The sequence below is a fragment of the Branchiostoma lanceolatum genome, chromosome 12, assembly GCF_035083965.1.
Source record: "Branchiostoma lanceolatum isolate klBraLanc5 chromosome 12, klBraLanc5.hap2, whole genome shotgun sequence".
Taxonomy (NCBI): Eukaryota; Metazoa; Chordata; class Leptocardii; order Amphioxiformes; family Branchiostomatidae; genus Branchiostoma; species Branchiostoma lanceolatum.
The window spans coordinates 11,863,034-11,883,598 of record NC_089733.1 but is presented as its reverse complement, the minus strand read 5'-3'; the positions used below and the strand labels follow the sequence as shown (position 1 = coordinate 11,883,598).

Genomic DNA, 20,565 nt, shown 5'->3' with positions numbered 1-20,565 from the left:
CCAGAAGTGACAGTGTTATGTTAATGTGCACCATGGGAGAGACCATTATCTCATGTCCCCATCTGTGAGTAGTGACATGGACCCATCCCAGTCTATTGTTCTGTCTTTTACTTTTAACCCTATAAATGACAGTTTTGATTGTAACTGCGACAATGTGAGGGGTAAAGGTTGCAGCTTAGGCACTATGGATTTATGGTCTTGGTCTTAGAATATATCATAAATCTATTTTAGCTTGCAGCACTTGATGAAAATGACAAATTTGGTACAACTACTACTAGCACTAGATATATCTTTTGAATTCGTGGTTGAAACAACAGAACTAACACAATTAATGGAAGGCAGATGAAATGTTCTGATGTATGAAGAGAGTGTAAAAATGTCACAATCTACAGTACTTTTCCATCTGTTTTTGGTCACACAGCTGGTTTTAGAATTAACCCAGAAGTAGACATAGCACTGATTCCTTTCATGCTGGTCAAACGTACAGACTTCTTCTTCCTCTTTCAATTACTAAAAACATTGATAAATGTTATAGGTCGTTGTTTATGTGTATTGATTTGAATAAAATACACATAAAGCATCTTTCAGTCGCCCCTCCCCCACACGATCACTAGTTTACAGTATTACACCATACATCATGTGAGTTGAGAGAAGAATGTGTTGTTACCGTTTACTTGGATATGCTCGCTTCTCGCAGCTATGTACATTGTCATGAGCGTAACACGACCAGCTAGGTTTGACCATGGCCCTGGTGTAGCTTTAACTGTTGTTAGATCTTCGGCACTGGAAGTTCATTTTTGGGGATATGTGCACCATGCAAAACTTCGGTGCCCAGAAGAAATATTCTGTGCACAACATAGAAAAATCAGGTGCATAGCTCCAATTTGTGCACCCAGTATTTCTAGCCCTGTTCAAGCGTTCTAGTCATGTGTTGCACCTCAAAGTAGGACACGGTTCTCACATGTAAATATGTACGCACTATGGGTAATCGGGTATCAATTTTCAGTCTGGATAGTTGAGCTATACATGGTATGATATATATATACAGGGAACTGACGACTGTCACTATCAAAGCTATGTTTCTATACCTATTGTATTGTATTGTAATAATAATGTAAAACTGAAATAGTGAAAAGATATGGCAGTTAATGACAGTTATACTGTTCGACAAAGAGCATTTTTGTGTTTACGTACAAAATATAACAGTTATATAAAATCTTAAGACTTGTGATTTTTGTAAATTCTATATAACATATAGAACATTCAAGCAGCTGGTTAGTATAATTTCATATTAGGTATTGTTTTGATATCCCATATCATAATTACCTCCTAGGATTACTCGACAATTAAACTGTATTCATAATTCAGATGCTTGCGACAGCTGCCATTAAATATGGGCATGGCCAAATCTTTCAAACCCGTCATCCAAAAGTCACAAAAATGTCTCATTGTATTTGTCGTGAAAGACTGCAAAGTTGAGAGTATTTTGAGTATGATAATGGTAAACTTTGTGTATTCTTTTAAAATGATTGGCATGAAATGCTGTATTTTTTGTATGATGTGTATTCTGAAATTACTATCTTTGCATAAAATTGTATCTGAGTATAGTATGCTTAGAAAAAGACAAACCTTTGTGTGTTTTAGTATAAGAAGTTGTACTTTGTGTATTATTTTAAAATGATTTACTAGTAAGTGAAATGTAGGTAATAACATTAATTCTTGTATAAACAATTGTGTATTCAGGCCCATTTCTTGCATAAATATTTTTGTATCAAATCATGCATATTTCTATACAAGATGTAACAAGAAAGACAGATATTTGTGTGTTTTAGTATAATATAGAACTTGTATCTTGTGTATTTTATGGTAAAATGATTATTGGAAATGCTGTATTTATGTAACTGTCAAGCGGTTGTGTATTTCAGAACTACATATTTTTGCATAAAATTGTGTATATTTTTGTATAAGATGTAGAATAAAGAACACATTTTTGTGTGTTTTAGTGTAAAAATCGTACCTTGAAGTTGGACGTGTTGAGCCACGCCGCCAGCCCGTCCACCAGGCGGTCTATGAGCGATGAGTCGCCGGGAAGGGGCGCACTGTGGTCCTGTAGATAAGTCACCAACACATCGGCCACAGCCAGCCGCTTCGTGGTGTCCTTCCCCAACACATCGTCCACAAAACTCTCGAACTCTCCGTCAGCCATGATGGTTTTCTTTAAAGCTGGTATATCCGGGAGTTTCCGATCGCTGGAAACCTTCTGTTTTGGGGTGAGGTTCTATAAAATAACGTTATATCCACACACACGGGGCGATGATGGAAAAAGGCCAGACTACAACTACTACAGTTCGTGGAAAATACGAGATCCCCAGGGAAAGTAGGGTGGAATCAAAGGAGCCTCGAATCAAAGACAAGGGAGCATGACTGCTTGAGCGAACGCTGCCAGGAAATTCTGCAGTCCCGGCGACAAAATATTCCGTCGAAATGTAGGCGAAGATGGCGCTCTCTCAACAGTCTGTTGTTTTGGAAATTGAAAAATAACGAAATTGACAAGCACAAATTATCCCAGTTCGTCGCTCGTTTTCACAATCGGAGGCTAAAAACTTGCTAGAAGCAAACCTTGAGGGTAATGCTAAAGATCTAGTGTGGTTACGGGAAGAAGTAACGCTGAGATGAGCTGAGAAAGGCGACAAAATCCGTGGCGGGCATCCCTGATCGGGTTTGATCACTGTCCGGCCGCCATGTCTGCTCGTCCCGTGACGTCACGGGCTGACCTTTGCACTCAGAAATCTAAACCGCTCACGGGCGGTCTCTAGCGACGGTTAGTGGTACAGCACCTCTTTGCTCGGTTTGAACGTATATCAGTACCAAGGACATGACAATGTATTGTGAAAAGACAGCAGCGCTTGTTTTTACGACTATAATGAAATGACATACAATTTAATCGTAGTAGCGTTACTAATACTATCGATATCTGTACAGGGTAACATGAGTTATTCTTCCACTTAGCCTTCCTCTCTTACGATTTGAAATGGTCAACCGAAAAAAACGCCGAATGGCCCAACACAGCTTCACAGGCACGCGGCCGTGGCGCTAGGTTATATCACACCGAACGACCTGTCATATATAAGTACATCACTATACCTGCTATATGTAACGTTGGGTAACATAAATTCGTGGGGTACTTAAATTCGGGATTTTTCGAAAACGGGGTATTTAGGGATATGTGCTAGATGCAACATCAGTAATACCGCTAGAAATGCAAACTTGACAGACTAACGTATTCAGAACACTGTCTGAAAAGCTTCGATAAGCATGCATTAGAAGGCGACGAGGACAAAAACTCTCCGTCCCTTATTGGAACAGTCTGAGGGCTTCGTGGGAGAATCACACTACATCGTTGTCGACTGGTTTATAAGACAAATGTCACATCCGCTTCCTGCTAAACACAATCATTTACAAGACAACTTATTTTCTTAAAATTGCTGACCTGCAATTGGACTCTAAGTGTGATCAATCATCAAAACCCCTCTTTGTTGCTACAACCTACGGCACGTGTATTTTCCCGCCGCCATATCATTACCCAGAATCCTGTTGTCAAGCAGACGACAAAGGTTTGTGAGGAACACTTTTTTGTCTAAATGTTGCGTGTGATTGTGGACTGAGGACGATATTTTCCTCAAAGTTTGCTCCTAACACAACAAGGAATACATGGACATAGTAGTATTATCAATGCTACGGCATCCGGCTAACTTTCCATGAATAATGTACACGTTGCCATGACGGTGGATGTCGACTTTGACGTTCTATAGCTACCGACTCAACACACGGGTTGTTCCCGTAGGCCTGATGTGTGCGGTACGGCCGTTTTTTCGTGTATTTTTTTACTTGGACACGTCTATATCCATAGCACTCTCCTCAAGCCAAGGATGGAACGAATAGCTGCTGTATAAAATCTAATTAGCGGTAAGATATTCAAGACGAATCTTCTCTCCCGAATTAATGTTCACCCCTGTCCGACAGCACCGTCATTGTGCGTGCGGCGGACGGTAGTTTCAAGTTGAAATATTATGGTGTCAGCACGACTAGAGACAAAATCTACCATATATATGATTAGTGCAAAGATAGTACTTGATACTGACAGAATAATAGAAAAAAAGGATGGTTTATTGTTCTGCTAGATTGATTTCAGTCAATCATTATCGGAAAAATCCCGAATTTATGTTACCCAACGTTAAGCCCCCTTTTCCACTAGACGGCGTGCGCAGCATTCCCCCTACTTATAACGTTACTTTTACTTATACTTCAATTGAACCTTGCTTTTCTTTCTACATGTTTCTTATTCACCACTAAATACCAATTCAGATTAGCCTACTATGATTTTTAAACTAATAAATGCCCTTAGTGCGTATTGAGAAAAACACAACTCAAGACGACGTCTGATTCATGGTCATTCAAAAAAGGTGTCTTGATAATCATTCAGCGTTATTTAGAACATCACAAAATACAACAGTAATTGATGATTATCATTAACATTTACAATTCATGACCATTTTCACGAACATCAACATTAAGTTCTGCAAAAAAAGGCGTCAACTTTGACAACGATGACCCCATCTCACATGCAGTGTAATAATCTAAATGGTAGACATGGTAGCGAGATATGAATATCAATTATGAATCGACGTTTACAGTAAATCCATATACATGGGCAGCAGGTCCTTCCTATAACTACGTGTAACGTGTGACGTCATTCTATGTCCCGTAAATTTTAGTGTCTATACAATCTGACATGTTTGTTCGGTCAGTCAGTTCGTAGGCTGTCTGATCTTGCAATACTTCGACACAGTTCGTAACTGATATTCTACAGTTCACAGAAGCAAGCTTCTTAGTGTTCGTCTTGTAGAGGGCAGGCTTGGCGCCGACATTTCTAGATTCTGGCAAGTTCTTGTAATCATTAGTATCTGTCACTGGTTTAGTTTCTCCACTAGCACCCTCGTCTTTGACTTCGCAGTAGTCGTGGCCCGACGGAATGTACACTTCGTCTTCGTTGATATCGTTGTACGCGTTGTCGTTCTTTTGACCTGAGTCCTGTGTAGTCGCGAGCTCTATTTTGGAGATTTCATGCGCAGATGTTTCATAGAATGGGTTACCCCGAAGGGCATGTGTAGCCTGTCCCGACAAAGGGAGGTTTGATCGGTCCTGTTGTTGATTTGAATAATTCCTACGTCTCTTAAAGTAGCAAAACAAAGATAGGAGGCTTATAAGAAAAATCAAACCCACTATTACAGTGATTAGTATAGGAGTTAAATAAGTTCGACCAACTACATGGGGAATCGCGTTGGTTTGAATGACAGGAAATAGTGGTTCTCTGGAGACTCTGGTTGTTGTCACAACTGTATCACTTTGTATATATGGGGTCATTGACATCCTTATACTGTTGTTTGTGTTAATGAAATTTGAAGATGCATTAATAAACGCAGAATCTGACGATGTGCTAAAATATGCGTTCAAAGAGGCCTTTGTTGAAAAGCGGTTTGTGTCGTTTTCTCGGTTTATTTCGGACACGTTAAAGAACGAAATGTGTTTGGCATCATATATGAGAGTAAAACATGTTACTCCGTGTAAAGAATATTCCGTGTCACCATCCTTCTTTTTGTATGTAACTTGTCTTGTAGTCTTCAGGGTGGTTGCCACCACGCTAAAGGCAACCTGTTCTCTATTTGGTTTTAAGCCAGAGACTCGCAAACTTGTTGCACCTTTTAGACCTAGATTTATGCCGTCAGGCTCATTCCATGCCTCCAAGCATTGGGTTGGAAAAGACGTCTCAAATTGTCCACTGTTCTTTGCTATGACGACGAAAGGAGAGCTAGCTGTGAAATGACCCAAAGGATAATTTGGTGGGACCACATTGCACGAATCCAGGCTCGGATCATTGCTTATGTGTCTCAACGTGCGAGACCAATCCACAGAGAACATGCCGTCGTTCGCGTCATAGTTGATATGCAACACCACTCCAACAGCCTCAACTCGTATCCACTGCTTGGTGATGCGGTCCAGGTTTATGAACGGGCCCTCCACACAATTTTCCAGGACAACGTTCCACGGCAAGATATACGTGCCTGCTTTTGATACAAGGACATTTCCACTAAGGTCAACTCTAATGAGGTTTTCCAGAGTCAAGAACGTTTCTCTGTTGAGATACACTAAGTCATTTCTACGCAGATCCAGACACTTGAGTCCATTTAAATGCTCGAAAGCGTGTGGCGGAATCGAGACAATGTTGTTGTTACCAAGAACTAGTTTTGTCAGTTTGTCCATTCCGATAAACCAATGACTTTGGATTTCTCTCAATAAGTTGCCTTTGATATCTAAGGAATCAAGCTCGACCAAATTTTCAAAGCACTTTGCCTCTAAACTTGAGATTTTATTGTAAGTAATGAAAAGTTGATTGAGTCTCGGTGAATATAACTTGCTGAACCAGTTTTTCGAAACACGAGTCAGCAGGTTATCGTCTAAATTCAAATTTCGTAACTTCCAAAAGTCGTTGAAAGTAGCGTTGTCTATATGGGTTATTCCTGCACTGTTAATGAAAAGACTTGCAAGAGAAGAAGTATTGAACATATCCAGCTTTTGCGACGATAATTTCCCATACTTTAGTCCGTGTATGGCAAGCCACTGCACCTCTGGGAAACACGTCTTATTTTGCCTGTCTGAAATTTCGGCAGAATTGTCGTCAATACCGTTACAGAAGATACACAGTGTTCTATTTGTGTGAAGGAAGGGGCTATAAGGAGAGCTAGGGCTAATCATTTTGAAGCTTTGCACGCAGTAAGTCAGTCTTCTCCTTTCGCATGTCGGGAAACACTGTTCTCCAGAAATGGACGTCACTGTCGACAAGGATAGAAGGAGCAAGAAGCAAACTTCGTGCTGAAATATCAACTTCATTCTGAAGATGGATCTTTTCTGTCGCACACAAATCTGTCCAGGGTTCTTCTCAATATTCCACGGAACGTTGCACTGTCTGGTAATTGAGTGTAACTGACTTTTGTCCCGATCTATTCCACTCTTCTGCTATTTAGCAGCAGTCACTGCTAAACTAGATGTTGTTATAAGTATAGTGAGCATATGATTCAAAACACAGATTTTTGTTCGTTTGTGTCTTAATTACGTTCTCACAAGTCTTACACGAATGAATGCTAAAACGAATAGACAACTTGGCGCAAGATAACAAACAAATCCTTTCACCTGCCTTCTACACGGAATTTTGACGAAATCTGCACGTCGTAGCTTGACCACGGCCAGTGTCTGCGTGGAGTTGCCGTTACCAAACCGAACCAATCTGGTGCACTGTCAGGTCGAGGGTTCGAATCCCGGTTGTCGTCACTCACTGTTAACCCAGAGATCCCTAGTTTGAGGAGAGCCACACCTCGAGCACGTTAAAGGTCCCAGCACACTCAGTAAGAGTAGCTGTGCGTCGCAATGTGAGTGAATCAAACTTGATAGTCCCGTATTTCACAGTTGTACAAAACTGGCGAGTTATACCTAAAATCGGCTATGCGATACACACAAACAGTAGCAAGTCAAACCCTTTCCAGCGGTCTTGTGTATGGAGCTATATTTTTTTCTGTGGGCGAAGGATCTCTTCACTCTTCAGTTAATTAATAAACCCAGACAAATTTTGGGAGCGCAATCACACCACAACGCCCATCCGCAGGCAAATGAGCAATGCATATAATTAAGTTCGTGAGAGGGTGGTGGGTGGAAACATTCATTTTTTTGGTAGTTGAGGTGAATATTCATGGAGAACGAAATTATCACTTCTGGGGAACCACGTCTTATTTTGCCTGTTTGAAATTTCGGCAGAATTGTCGTCAATACCGTTACAGAAGATACACAGTGTTCTACTTGTATGAAGGAAGGGGCTATAAGGAGAGCTAGGGCTGATAATTTGAAGCTTTGCACCCAGTAATTCAGTCTTCTCCTTTCGCATGTATCCTGAAATGGACACTGTTCTCCAGAAATGGACACTGTCGACAAGGCTAGAGCGAGTAAAATGCATACTTCGTGCTGACGTCTTGACTTCATCGTGAAGATGGATCTAGTGTCTTTCGCCCTCAAGTTCTTTTTGATTTTTTATAATATTAAGTACCGTTTTACTTTTGCTTTTTAAGACGATCTGTTCCTTTTATGTCTCACAATTGTGTAGCACTCTTCCGTTGGCTGTGAACTATATATTTCTTAATATTTATATCACTCTGCAATCTAGCAGCAATTGCTACGGAACAGAATGTTGGCAGTGATCATGTTATTTCTAAAAAGATTTCTGTTCGTTTATAGCTGAATTACGCATTCAGTTTGCTTTCATGGCAAGACAGGCGAACGCAAGACAAGAAACAAATCCGTTTACTTGACTTCAAATTGTTTAAATTCTGCACACATAGCACGTCCATTACTGTGTGTCTTGCAGTTGCCAAACGAAAATGATCTGGTGCACAGGTCGAGGGTTCCATTCCTGGTCGTCGTCTTTCACTCGACTTACACGCCACTGAAGAGGGTTGCCTTTCTTCAGATTTGACGTAAAGCTGGATGCCACACCTCGAGCACGTTAAAGATCCCACCACACTTAGTAAGAGTAGGAGTGCGTCCCGATGTGAGTGAATCAAACATGACAGTCCCGTTTTACCCAGCTTGTACAAAACTTACTTGTCCTCCCCCGTCTGCTTTGCGATACACACACACAATAGCAACACAGTCCCTTTTCCAACCGTTTCGTGTATGCGATACACACAAACAGTAGCAACTCAGCCCTTTCCCAACGGTCGCGTGTATGGAACTATCTTTTCTACAGGCGAAGGGTCTCTTTACTATTCAGTTTATTAGCAAACCCTGACAAATTTGGGATTCACAATCACAATAGATGGCAATCACAAGCAGGTAAGATAAGCACATTGCAATGCATATGATCTTAGAACTAGTAGTACAAGTGATAGGTTAAACTCGACATGTTGAATTATTCATATACTTGTACGTAGGTTGATTATTTTGTGTCCCATTGTTTGTTGTTTGCATGTATAGTTGTAGACCTTACGAAAGTCGCTGTACTTTTGTTGTGTCAATAAAGATTGTAGTATGATCAAGATCGTATAGGAGGGTGGCGGCTGGAAAATTGATTTTTATGACAGTTGAAGTAAATATTTGTAGAGAACGAAATGATTGATTTCTACGAAAACACTTTACGGGATGACACGACAAAATTAAATCGTACATATTCAAAGCGTAGCGTGCGTAGTCCAGCGGTTAGTGACCCTAGGCCCTGCCTCTGGACCAAGAGGTCGTGAGTTCAAATCCCAGCTATGTTGCTCACCAGACTTGCATGCTACTGGAAGGGGTTGCAGTTCTTCGGACGGACGTTTAGACGAGGTCAACGGTTCATTATGCTTGACGAAAAGAGCTAGAAGAATTTCTCCGGTACAATGACATGAAAGTTCTGGCTGTGCATAGTGTCTGTCTTCTCTGTCACGACCAGTGGGGAATTGGCTTAGCTGTTCATTGAGATAGGCACGAAAGGAACTACATGCTAATTTTGATATTATGATATAGGCCAGGCCTTACAAGATGATATGACCCACCAGCATGGATGAGACAGAAGATGTATAGCGAGCCAGACCATTACGTTTATACATATGATTTGAAGCGATAGAAAATACATTGGTGCTGACAGCATTGAACATTGTGCAAAACTATTACATGTAGTTTTTCATGTCTGCTTGATATAATCCTAGATACGTTTACTTCATATCCTCGGCGTTCTAGTAATTTGTACACATCTTTATTTGCCTTTGACGCTTACAGGTTGTAATTGATATAGCTGCTTTCATCAACATTAACCCATCTTATACTCGTGATGCTCATAATCGTTATAATTAAGGAGAGCCCGTGTTTGAGGAGAGCCACACCTTGGTACCTCTAGCAGGTAAAATAACCCACAACGCTTATCAAAAAGAGTAGGGGTCCTTTGCTTTCCCGGTGTTAGTGGATCAAATAAATCTGTTCGGATATGCAGATTTCACTCTTCAGTACAAGCCTTGTGTGTTACGCCATGAGGCGGTTTACCGGGTATGCAATACAAACAGACTTCTTTATGGCAGACAATGTAACACGTTACTAATCTGAAATAATTTATCCGTCATGCATGTCTTTCACGTTGTAGCTCTTTAAAGTTTTCAGTATTAGATACTAAAGGTTGCTAGTCTCTTTTGTGGGACACACGTCTCCGATCCGAATAAGACAGAAGACCAGAAGAACCACAGCCAGCTGCAGCACATGCCCAATCCCAATCAGAACGCCAGTCAATGTCGGAATGTTGAAAAAAACAAAAAACAAAACCTCTAACATAGTATATGACACCCTTTGAAAACGTTCCAGGTTTATATGTATATATATTATTATTATTCACCAGATTGTATTATTTCAGCCAGTAGGTACCCATGTGAGTAATGAGGCTGTTGTAACGCACTCGAGGCACCTCCTCGAAATACACTTTTTGAATAGAAATCAACATGATACAAGAACAAACTCAATAGTGATTAGGTGATAGATCACTCTTTTTTGTTCTCATTCATATCTGGAGAGGCATACGACTGAGGTTCCGAGTGAGATAGACAGACTGAGATTAAGCTCAAGCTTCCTCCCTCCTTAACGATTGACGGTCCATCCCTGATCGACTTGTTGTAGTTAATGATCAACAGGGCATGTTGATTTGTTACTCCTAGATAACCTACCAGTATCAATGGAGTGTACCACTTCTATTGGATGGGGGTAATGATGAATATAGAAAGATGGGCGATCCTTCACATGCAGAAATTACCACACATTCATATCTAAACAAAATACTTAATGGGTGAATTAAGCTTAGTTTGAAGCTATCCCACCCCTTACTATTACAGACACGATGTTTGGAAGGGGATGTTTTGTGAGGCACAAATCATCTGGCCATTTAATTGTTTTCGCAGAGACTGCCAAGCGACCAATGCAAGTAGACCCAAAATAAGGGTATTTAGATCGGATATTTTGGGATTTACAGGCAAGATCCGTCATAGATGTACCCCGCAACGACACGGTAAGGATCCAATTGCATACTGTATCAGCTCCACCCAGCGACATTGGCATGAAACTTATCTGTTTTTGCATAACTGCTCTACTGATCGTCAGCCGACCTCAACTATCGGCTCAGAGTTCAGCTGTAATTCATCATCATAAATAACCGCGCCGGCCTTATATAACTCCGAACAGCGAGAGATTGTGTAACACTCAGTAGCCGACGGTGAACTGAGAGAGAGCTCACACATCTTGAACTTCTAGTACCTCTCTTTACATCCAAGGTAGTAGAGCTGTTTTATGTTTTCATTTAGCAGAAGAAACAATGTGTAGAAACCACACTGGTCAGCCAACCTCGAGGAATTTGGACGTACAGCAGGACTTTGTCAATCCCTGTCAGTATGAGTGCATGGTCTGTGAAGATATTTGTTGTTTGGTTCCTTTTGTGTCTAGGGTAGCACTGTAGCAAAGTTTCAGAGGTGTGCGTGTCACGTGTGTGTGTGCGTGTGTGTGTTCGGGAGGGGGAGGGGTGTGTCTGTGAAGACGGAATGAGTCCAGAAATTCTGAATGGTTGTAATTTAGTAGCTTGGCACGCTCGTACCCAGCGCCGCGAAGAAGCCATAGGTTTAGATCGTGGGCTCAACCAATACACAAAATAAAACTATATGGAATCCACGGCTGTCATTTTGTTTTGTTTTGTGTTTGTCTCAATTACCTCAGCAAATCGTAAGTTGTGTGACTCTTGTGTGCGTCTCTATACAACGTGTGACTGTACACTAGTTAGCTAGTATTTTCTACAGTTACCGAGGCGAAAACAAGACGAAAGTTTACTATTTCGGGGGTAAAATGTTGCCACAATGGTGATACGTTATATCAAAGGGAACTTTAAAATGTACCTAATTTGGTGGCGCTGCGAGGGTGTTAGATTATTACCCTTCTAGATTGCCGAGAGGGGAGTTATGTCACGGAAGGGAGTTTGCTACGGTAGCGAGTTTGATCCACACATACATTCACGTCCCCAGGATACTACCGTCCTCCCAGCATGCTTCGCGCACCAAAAATACGCTCTCTGTCCCAGGGCTGTCTTTGCGAACAAACCGCTAAAGTAGCCCTCATGCGGCCAAAAAGTGAATTGCATAAAAAACTCGCACTCGCATATTCAGTGGAACAAGTCAATTTATTACGACGCTGTGAAGGAGCGTGGTAGCTTGGAGTGTAGCCCAGTCTTCGTAGCGCTGGTCCACTTCCAATGATCGCTACCGACCTAATCTACAAGCAGATGTGGGGTGGAAGATCGTATTACGTTTATGAAGTTTCAGGGTGTTTGTTCCGGTGGACGTATGAGTAGTATTTCTAGTTATCATTTAACGCACTGAGTTAGGCAGCAATGGTTAAATGATACCAGCATTTACTGTTCGCTGAATCTTCTCTTCCAAACAAGTTGAATAGCAATATGTTAACTATTACTCCAGACAGAAACATGGCAGACCACACGAGGTACTACGCATGCGTGCTCCTGCTGACGTCATGCTGTGGCATGCTGGGATGCATCAGAGCAGAGGATGTTGGGGAAGCGACTCTGGTGTATCAGTGGGCATCGTTGGACTATGACTGGCCTGACGACGCGACGAGACAGGTCTCTTAATTTCCTTCGCCATGGTTCTATTAGAAAAAAAGTTTGAAGACACACAACGAAAAAGTTACTTAAGCAACTGGGTATGTTTGGTAACGGTCCATTCAGCTATTTCAAATAGCATCCACCATCTTTCGTCTGTAACTGTTGTATTGTGTCTCTTATTACTTGGATGTCTTACCTCCATCGGCTTTCACTATAGATGAATTACTATAGCGACCAGTTTGCTCATGAAACACGTGTATCTATATGGAACTCACTGTGCTAATATGTAAAGCGCTAAAGACTAAAAGACGACGAGCCACAGAATTGTTGTATTGTTTTTGTTTGTCTTCGCACTATGGTTTGATAAACATAGTTTATGTTATCACTGCTCATTCAGTTTGTATAACGTGTTGGTGTATAACTGAATCTTATTTCACTTCAAGATTTATGACCTCCTAAGTTTGCATTCTATTATTGGCTTCCATGGAAACCAGCCCAACTGATTGGACTACCCAAACTTATTCATGATTGATATATAAATCGGACAAATGAGGGACGTTTTGTTGTGTTCCAGAGTGCCATAGACGAAGGGAGGTACGTACCTGAGAACATCATTGCCACTGGCATCAAAGTTCACGGACCGGTGGTGTACCTGACTACCCCCCGCTGGCGCGCTGGCGTACCGGCCTCTCTGAGGTAAGGGATGGAGACTCTCCAAGCAGATGTCGGGGAGGCTAAATCGCTACATTTCCCTAGCTGATCTCCACAACTTTGACATACTTGTGCCCACAATGTATTGTGAATGCAGAAATGTTCGCGGTGGTTTTGTATTCGCGGTTTTCGCGGTGAACTCTTTACCGCGAACTTTAAACTACCGCGAAAAGCCGTTCCATGGTGTGACTGTAGCGCTACTATTGTTTCAAACCTGAACTCAAAACCACCGCGAACGCTCCATTTTCTCCCTACCGCGAAATTAAATCACCGTGAACATCCATGCATTTGCAGTATCACACTGCGCATGCGCAGTTTAAACCATGAACCACCTTATTCTTCATTCTTTCAAATTTGTCAGTTCCGTGGTGGAGACGTCCAGCGGGCGGGCTGTGCTGCGACCCTTCCCGAGCTGGGAGATGAACCAGCTCGGCAACTGCTCAGCTCTTCAATCTGTGCAGGTCATTCCGTTTTCCAAATCTCTTTATCATATTCAAAGAATTTAATCGGAACATCATTTAAATACGGCATGAAAGAAAATCGACAGAATACGGGCGTTTACATGATACTAGAGGTTGAATTGATTTTTTAACAGCGAAGGGGAGTCTGTGTAGTTTCTCTGTTGTCTACCACGCTCTAGACATGTTTTTCTATCGTCTGCGCTGCGACCACATATTTCAAGCATATACGTGTTTTACTTCTAGAGAACTAGACGTTTCTTTAGTTACCTTTTTAAGTTGACTATTTTTTTCGTTTGTTCAAGAGTATGGAAGTCGACCCACTGGGACGTATGTGGATCGCTGACGTGGGCGGAGCCTGTGCACCAAAACTCATCATCTACGACATCAAGACTGATGATGTCATCAGAACGTACACATTTCCGAGTGACGTCGCCAACACAAACGACACCTATCTGAACGACATCGTGATTGACACATCTGCAGACGACCCGGACGACTGGTTCGCGTATATATCGAACTCGCGAAACCCTGGCGGGCTGGTGGTGTATGACTACAGGCGGGACTCTTCACACAAGTTTGTTTGTTTGTTTGTTTTTTAGAATCTACATTAGTAAAATACATATTGTACTTACTAGTCTTCCCATAGTCATTTTCAAAATACAAACGTAACTCTACCCTAATCGACCTTAAATGAAATAACTGAGGCTACAAAATTACTTATCAAATCTATCAGTGAAAACTAACATAAAAATGCCACAGAAAGTTTAGAATTGTTACATCAAAGCTAGCTTAACATTTTATATTTTTCATAAGTCTTTTGATGTTTGCCCCACCCTTAATGAATAGAAATACGACGAAATATATATTACATGGCTAGAAACGTAGGGTGCCATAAGTTGTCAGCAACATTTGATCTAAAGTTGTTACTTCATTGATACATTTTTTGTTTTCCACCGTTCTATTAGAGTGTTCCACTCCAGTATGAATGCAGAACCGGACGCAACACTCATGACGATCAACGGGCGGAACTACACTTTCAATGTGGCGTCTGACGGGATAGCGCTGTCACCACTGGGGGACAACATGAAGGTAAGCATCAATCAATCAGTCAATCAATCAATCAACAAAAAAATGAATAAATCAATAAATCGACCAATCAATCGCCAATGGTTTATTGATAAAAGACACTGCCGCCGAGCGCTGAATTGTGCCTAGATCTGGTATATGTTCTATTGCACTTCATCAACATCATCATCGGTCGTCTGCACAGAGGGCGACTGTGAGTTTCTTTTGTCGTTGGCCTGTTGAACAATCTACTTTGGTGTCAGTTGTCTTTTGTACTCGTACCAGGTGTACTACTGTGCGCTGAGCGGCTATAACCTGTACTCAATACCGACCAGCGTCATCAAACAACCCGTGGTGACGGACATAAGCAGCAGTGTGAAGCAGGAAGGTAAATAATCATATCTCAAGTTGTTGTGAAAGTTTTGCACGTTATTTCCGTACATAACATTAAGTACTCACGAACAAGCAAGCAATGAACCATTCTGACCAGGTCATCTGACATACTGTAGGCTTCGCGTCATTTTAACTTGAAAATGACTGACAGAAAGCTTGTTGGTGAGTGCTTTATGTTGTGTGCAAAAATAACTCACTCACTCACTCACTCACTCACTCCCTCACTCACTCACTCACTGTAGTTTTGGAGATGTTTTTATTTCTAGTATTTGTTTCTTTTTTACATTCATTTTGATTATTGTGCCTGTGACATGCGTGTCTGTATACTTTCATGAAAAAGTACAATTGAAAAACGATTGAAACAAGACTGGCAATGATAAAAAGACATTGCCATGGCGACGGTTGTTGTTGTTTTAATTTTTACTGTACCCTGCTTAGGGCAAAGTGAAAGGTGGTGCTGTTCATACAGGATTTCTAACGAAAAGGGCTGTTCTACTGGACAAATACACACACAGGCACGCACACACACACACGCACACACACAGACAGCGACAGTTCCACTAGATTCTACCAGGCACACCCCACTGCCAGAACGAACATCGATTTCATCACAGCCTGATCATGACAACTGAAAACAGCCCACGGACCGGGTTCCCACCATACAAAATGACTATGCTACTCTGATAGGACTGCTGTTTACATGAGCAACATGTTACTGTTAGGCCAAATCTACACAAATTTTAACATCATAGTCCACTTACCAACAGACACAGCATACACCATGCAACAGCTTGTACACTATTTATGTTCCCTGAACTATAGAACTAAGTCCTCTAGAGCGTGAATGGCCAGGGATGTTAGCTAAGGATGGAATGCCAGGATGGAATCCCAGGATGGAATGCCAGGATGGAATGCCAGGATGGAATCCCAGGATGGAATCCCAGGATGGAATCCCAGGATGGAATGCCAGGATGAAATGCCAGGATGGAATCCCAGGATGGAATGCCAGGATGGAATTCGAGTCCCACTGGAATACCAGGAACACCAGTCATAAAGGAATTTGCCAGTAATTCCTGGAGCCCTAATGAAATGCCAGCCTGGGAATCTTAATCCACAGAAATGTTGTTGTGTAAAAATGTGTCCCATGTGTTCTTGGAAGTGTACAGGATTATATCAGCAAGAAAGTGGCATCTTATCAGCAGGATAAGCATCTAGTACTAGTACAACTGGCTTGCTAAATTTCCTTGCGACAGTGAAATTTTTCATTGATCGATCTGGCTTGGACATGTTCCCAATGTCATGAATGAGGTTAATGCCCTTTAATTAATCTGCTTGTATAGGTAACTGAAGCAGCGTGTGCACAATCGTTATCAGTACAGAGTTGATGCAGTTATGACCTGTTCCCTGAAGAAAGACATTAAATCTTACAGTTGTAAGGACCAGCATTAGGGCATCTAAAAACACTGTAACAGACACACATCGTTTTAGAAAAGAGCGATATTACTGTAGAGCTGAGGTCTTAAATGGGTCATGTATACATAAGCCTGGCACATCTGGTAGACAGATGTAGCTGCCTGTCTAGGTTATCTAGGAGGAATTTCCCGAGGGAGGCTTTCTGTCTGACTAACATTCCTAACATTCTCATTGTCTTGATATGCCTATGGACACATGCCTGTACAATTCCTAGAATAGTTGCAATCTGCACACAATACTATATCATTTGGCTCGCCCCTGAGGCGTCGCCAAAAAGTTACATGTGTAAGAATTTCTCTACTTGCCTAACAGGACGTAAGGTTTCTCAGAGTGACGGGCTCGTCGTGTCTCAGGAGGGAAACCTGTACTTCGCGGCCCTGCACCTCAACGCAGTCTACCGATGGGACACGTCATCAGAAGATGTGTCTTCGGCGACCGAGCTCGTTTCTGATGACGTCACCATGCAGTGGGCAGACACCTTCGCCTTTGACGATGAGGGCTACTTGTGGTTTTTCGCCAACAGGCTGCACATGTGGCGTGTGAATGAGCTGACTTTCACTGGTTCTGAGCAAAACTTCCTCGTATGGAAGGTATACGTGGGTGAGAAGTCCTACATGCACAAAAGTGGCGGGAAGACTATCAGGGCCGACTTGATGTTGTGTTTGGTGGCAGTACTGTATGCTGTCATTAGCACAATGTAACGTAAGGTCTTGTACCTCATTCTAAGGCCCCTTTTCCACTAGACGGCGATCACTGAGCGACTTTACAGCGACCGAAATTGAATTTGTTTGACCCTTGATTTAATAATTGAATATGATGAAAAATGCAAAAGTATGATTCAAAAGGGAACAAAACGCACAAAACGTAAACGACGTTCTTTATCTATGAAATTCTTTGAGCTCTTAGATTTTTGGTCGTTTCGCGGTCACAGCCTCTAGATCTAGTGGAAAGGGGATGTTACGAAACGCGATGAAACAAAACTAGAGATGTCGTGACCATAGTCTGTCCTAGGAACAGTGACCTTTTGTTCAATGCATTATCGACAAAAGATGTTAGCAAGCATATACGGTGTTTTGCGCAACTGTTTCTGATAGTAATGTATGATTGATGATCTTTGACGCTATATGTTTATTCATGTGTCATACTGGCACCTGAAGCATTGCACCATCTAGACATAAGTTGTCGTAGAACCTATAAACCGCTAGGTGTCTCTCTGTGTCTGTACCTAAGCCGTTTTAACAACACGTGGATCTGTAGAGTAAACTGGGCCAAAATTTACTACAAATGGTGCTGCATAGTGCTGTCGTAGTTGTTTTTTTTCTTCTCTAGAATGCGTCTTTGGAGCCGACACTGCACTGTACCTAAGCCATTTCAGCAATACGTGAATCTGCAAAGACATTTCAACGGTAAAACACAATAACATCCCCTTTGCACGAGAGGCCGCGACCGCCGAGTGTCTGCTGAGTGACCGAATATATGACAGGTCGCTCAACGAATTCCATAGATAACAAGAACGATTCAAAAAACCTTTTGGCGTGTTGTGTTGTAAATTAGATCGTGCTTTTACATCTTGCCTTAAATTCCAATTATGAAATCAAATATCATACAAATCCAATTTTGGTCGCTGTTCGGTTGCTCAGAAATGGCCGTCTATTGTAAATGGAGCCTGTAAGTAGGACATCTATGGGCCATCCAGTCACGAAACGTTACACGATTTGCTACAAGTAGCAATCCTCGTGTGATCATTACGACATCCGCTATACTCACAACACCGCACGTACAGGGAGCGGCATATCGTGGTTTTCCTCTCTTTTATTTCATCTACAAGCTACTGCGTCATTACAGACTAGACCCGCTTCAAGTGAGTCAAGGTAAGATAGACTCTGTAAGAGCATTTTTGGCTCATGTTATATTTGGACAGAAAACGCCTGAATACAGACCGAAGGTGTTTCTATAAGACAAGAGGTACAGTACGTCTCCCTTTGTGTTATGACCCGTAGTCACGAGTCATCATAACTTCAATGGCCGACATGCCCTTTTTTCTGAAGAGGGGGGGTCGCTTCAGCCAAGGCTTTTTGAAGAGTCAACGAGTAGATTGGAATTGAAATTGCGTCTTCCTTTGAAGCTGTGAAATGGTTGATTGCCTACCAAGGACGCGTCTGATTTTGTGATTGTCATCGTCATATGACATGGCTTACCGAATGGTGACCTCATGGTATTAACGTAACTTACACAATACGGAGACAGGACAGGACTGTTTTGTACAATATGTGCCACCTAAAACAATGGAACATTTCTTTTAAACAGTTTTGAGTGAACATTTCAAACTACCAGACACGTGCAGCCAAAAATAAGAAAAAAATCCTATGATAATGTATATATCTTGTGACCTTTGACATGTTGCGATAATGCCTGTTTGATTCTAGACGCTTTTGCAATTTTCGTTACATCTGATTTCAAGTCTAGACTAAAAATCCGCAAGGTCTTGAATATCCCTTGTTGCCTGAATCCAATTCGGTTAAACGGGGTGTAAACTTTTGAAGGTTGCTATCGGCAAAACAAGTAAAATTAGAGAGGTCATATTTACACTACCAGTTTTTCAGGGCACTTAACGGCACTAGTACCTGTGACAAGTGATCCCGTGAGATTTTAAATTTTTGTATATACTGCATGTCAAAGGCGATGGTAAACAAGATACATGTTGTTTATATCTGATTCCTTCAACGATTACAAAGTTAGCTGTTTAAAGAGCAAGCAAAATACATCTTCATTTCTACACCCTTACAAACTAAAAGAAAATAACCATCCTTGAAACTACGTAATGCAGAAAAAATCGGGCTTTTCCTCATTTACTGTTGAAAAATTCAAGCCAAAGTTTCAATTTAGACCATTAACATATAAGATTTAGAGTAGCTACATTTACTCTCCAAGCAGACGTTGTTGGGGAAAATTGTGACATCATATGCCCCGAAAGAAAATTTGCACATGATGTATAAGAAGGTCACAATTTTCCCCAGAACCTCTGCTTGGAGAGTAACTATATGCCCCTCACTGTCCTTTCCCAATTTGATATGTATATGATGTTAACTGCAATTATTGTAAAGGTTGAAATGTTTGCGGTGGTTTTGTTTTCGCGGTTTTTGCGTTGATCACTGCTTCGTGAAATCACGCCAACGCAAATATGTAGTGTTTCCTACGCCCCCCTCCCCCTTGCACAAGCATCAAGGAGTTATACGGTAGTACAGTAATAAATGGACGACTTTTTAAAGACCCTGCCAGCCATAACCGACCATGGTCTTCCGCGACTTTCGTCATCTGTGGTTGGGAGTTGTGTGATATCATACTGTATGAGACCTGGTGTACAAATCTATTCCACGACGTGGGGTCGTGTGGCATAACGACAGGGTGTTCGGCCCATGGTAGCCCAGGGTAGCCCAGTTCGGCCCCGAAGCAAGCGGTCCCAGGTTCGAATCCCCCTGACGCCACCGATGTTGTCCCTTTCCCAAAGAAAAGGCTTTTTACGACTTTCCTCACGCACACAGGTGTACATGTTGAAAAAATGGGTATATTGTTCTCTGTACGTGGCACTGTTAAAATAAGTTTAGAAAAACTCTAGTGCAGTGCCACGTCGTCCTTATCTGCCAACAAGCGAAGTAAAAAAAAATCTGCTCCCTCAGTATTACAGCTCAAAGGTATTTTGTAACGTCACCCGTGACAAGTTTGCCACAGGGCTGTTTGTACAGG

General features: G+C 41.8%; 2 protein-coding genes across 24 annotated transcripts in view; one reads left to right on the top strand and one right to left on the bottom strand.

Annotated features, from left to right (window-relative positions):
* LOC136446226 (CLIP-associating protein 1-like) overlaps positions 1-2,780 on the bottom strand; it is a 99,326-nt gene extending 96,546 nt beyond the window's left edge. For 11 of the 21 annotated variants that reach the window (XM_066444542.1, XM_066444549.1, XM_066444545.1 and 8 more), the window contains exon 1: positions 2,018-2,780. In XM_066444542.1, the coding sequence (XP_066300639.1) occupies positions 2,018-2,206 (189 nt within the window). In that variant the 5' untranslated portion in view covers positions 2,207-2,780. The remainder of the gene's footprint in view (positions 1-2,017) is intronic. The other 10 variants (XM_066444550.1, XM_066444544.1, XM_066444555.1 and 7 more) reach the window with 1 other exon arrangement.
* An 8,253-nt stretch (positions 2,781-11,033) lies between these two features.
* LOC136446220 (protein yellow-like) lies at positions 11,034-18,336 on the top strand. Of its 3 annotated transcripts, none has more exons than XM_066444537.1 (8): positions 11,034-11,122; positions 12,573-12,736; positions 13,293-13,414; positions 13,791-13,890; positions 14,193-14,464; positions 14,856-14,979; positions 15,241-15,343; positions 17,134-18,336. In XM_066444537.1, exons 2-8 carry the CDS (start codon positions 12,581-12,583, stop codon positions 17,520-17,522), a joined length of 1,266 nt encoding a protein of 421 aa, XP_066300634.1. In that variant the 5' UTR covers positions 11,034-11,122; positions 12,573-12,580; the 3' UTR covers positions 17,523-18,336. The 3 variants fall into 3 exon arrangements, with proteins under 3 accessions (XP_066300634.1, XP_066300633.1, XP_066300632.1); XM_066444536.1 differs by lacking the exon at positions 11,034-11,122 and adding an exon at positions 11,154-11,384 and having other exon boundaries at positions 12,577-12,736; XM_066444535.1 differs by lacking the exon at positions 11,034-11,122 and adding an exon at positions 11,155-11,384.
* The last annotated feature ends 2,229 nt before the right edge of the window (positions 18,337-20,565 follow it).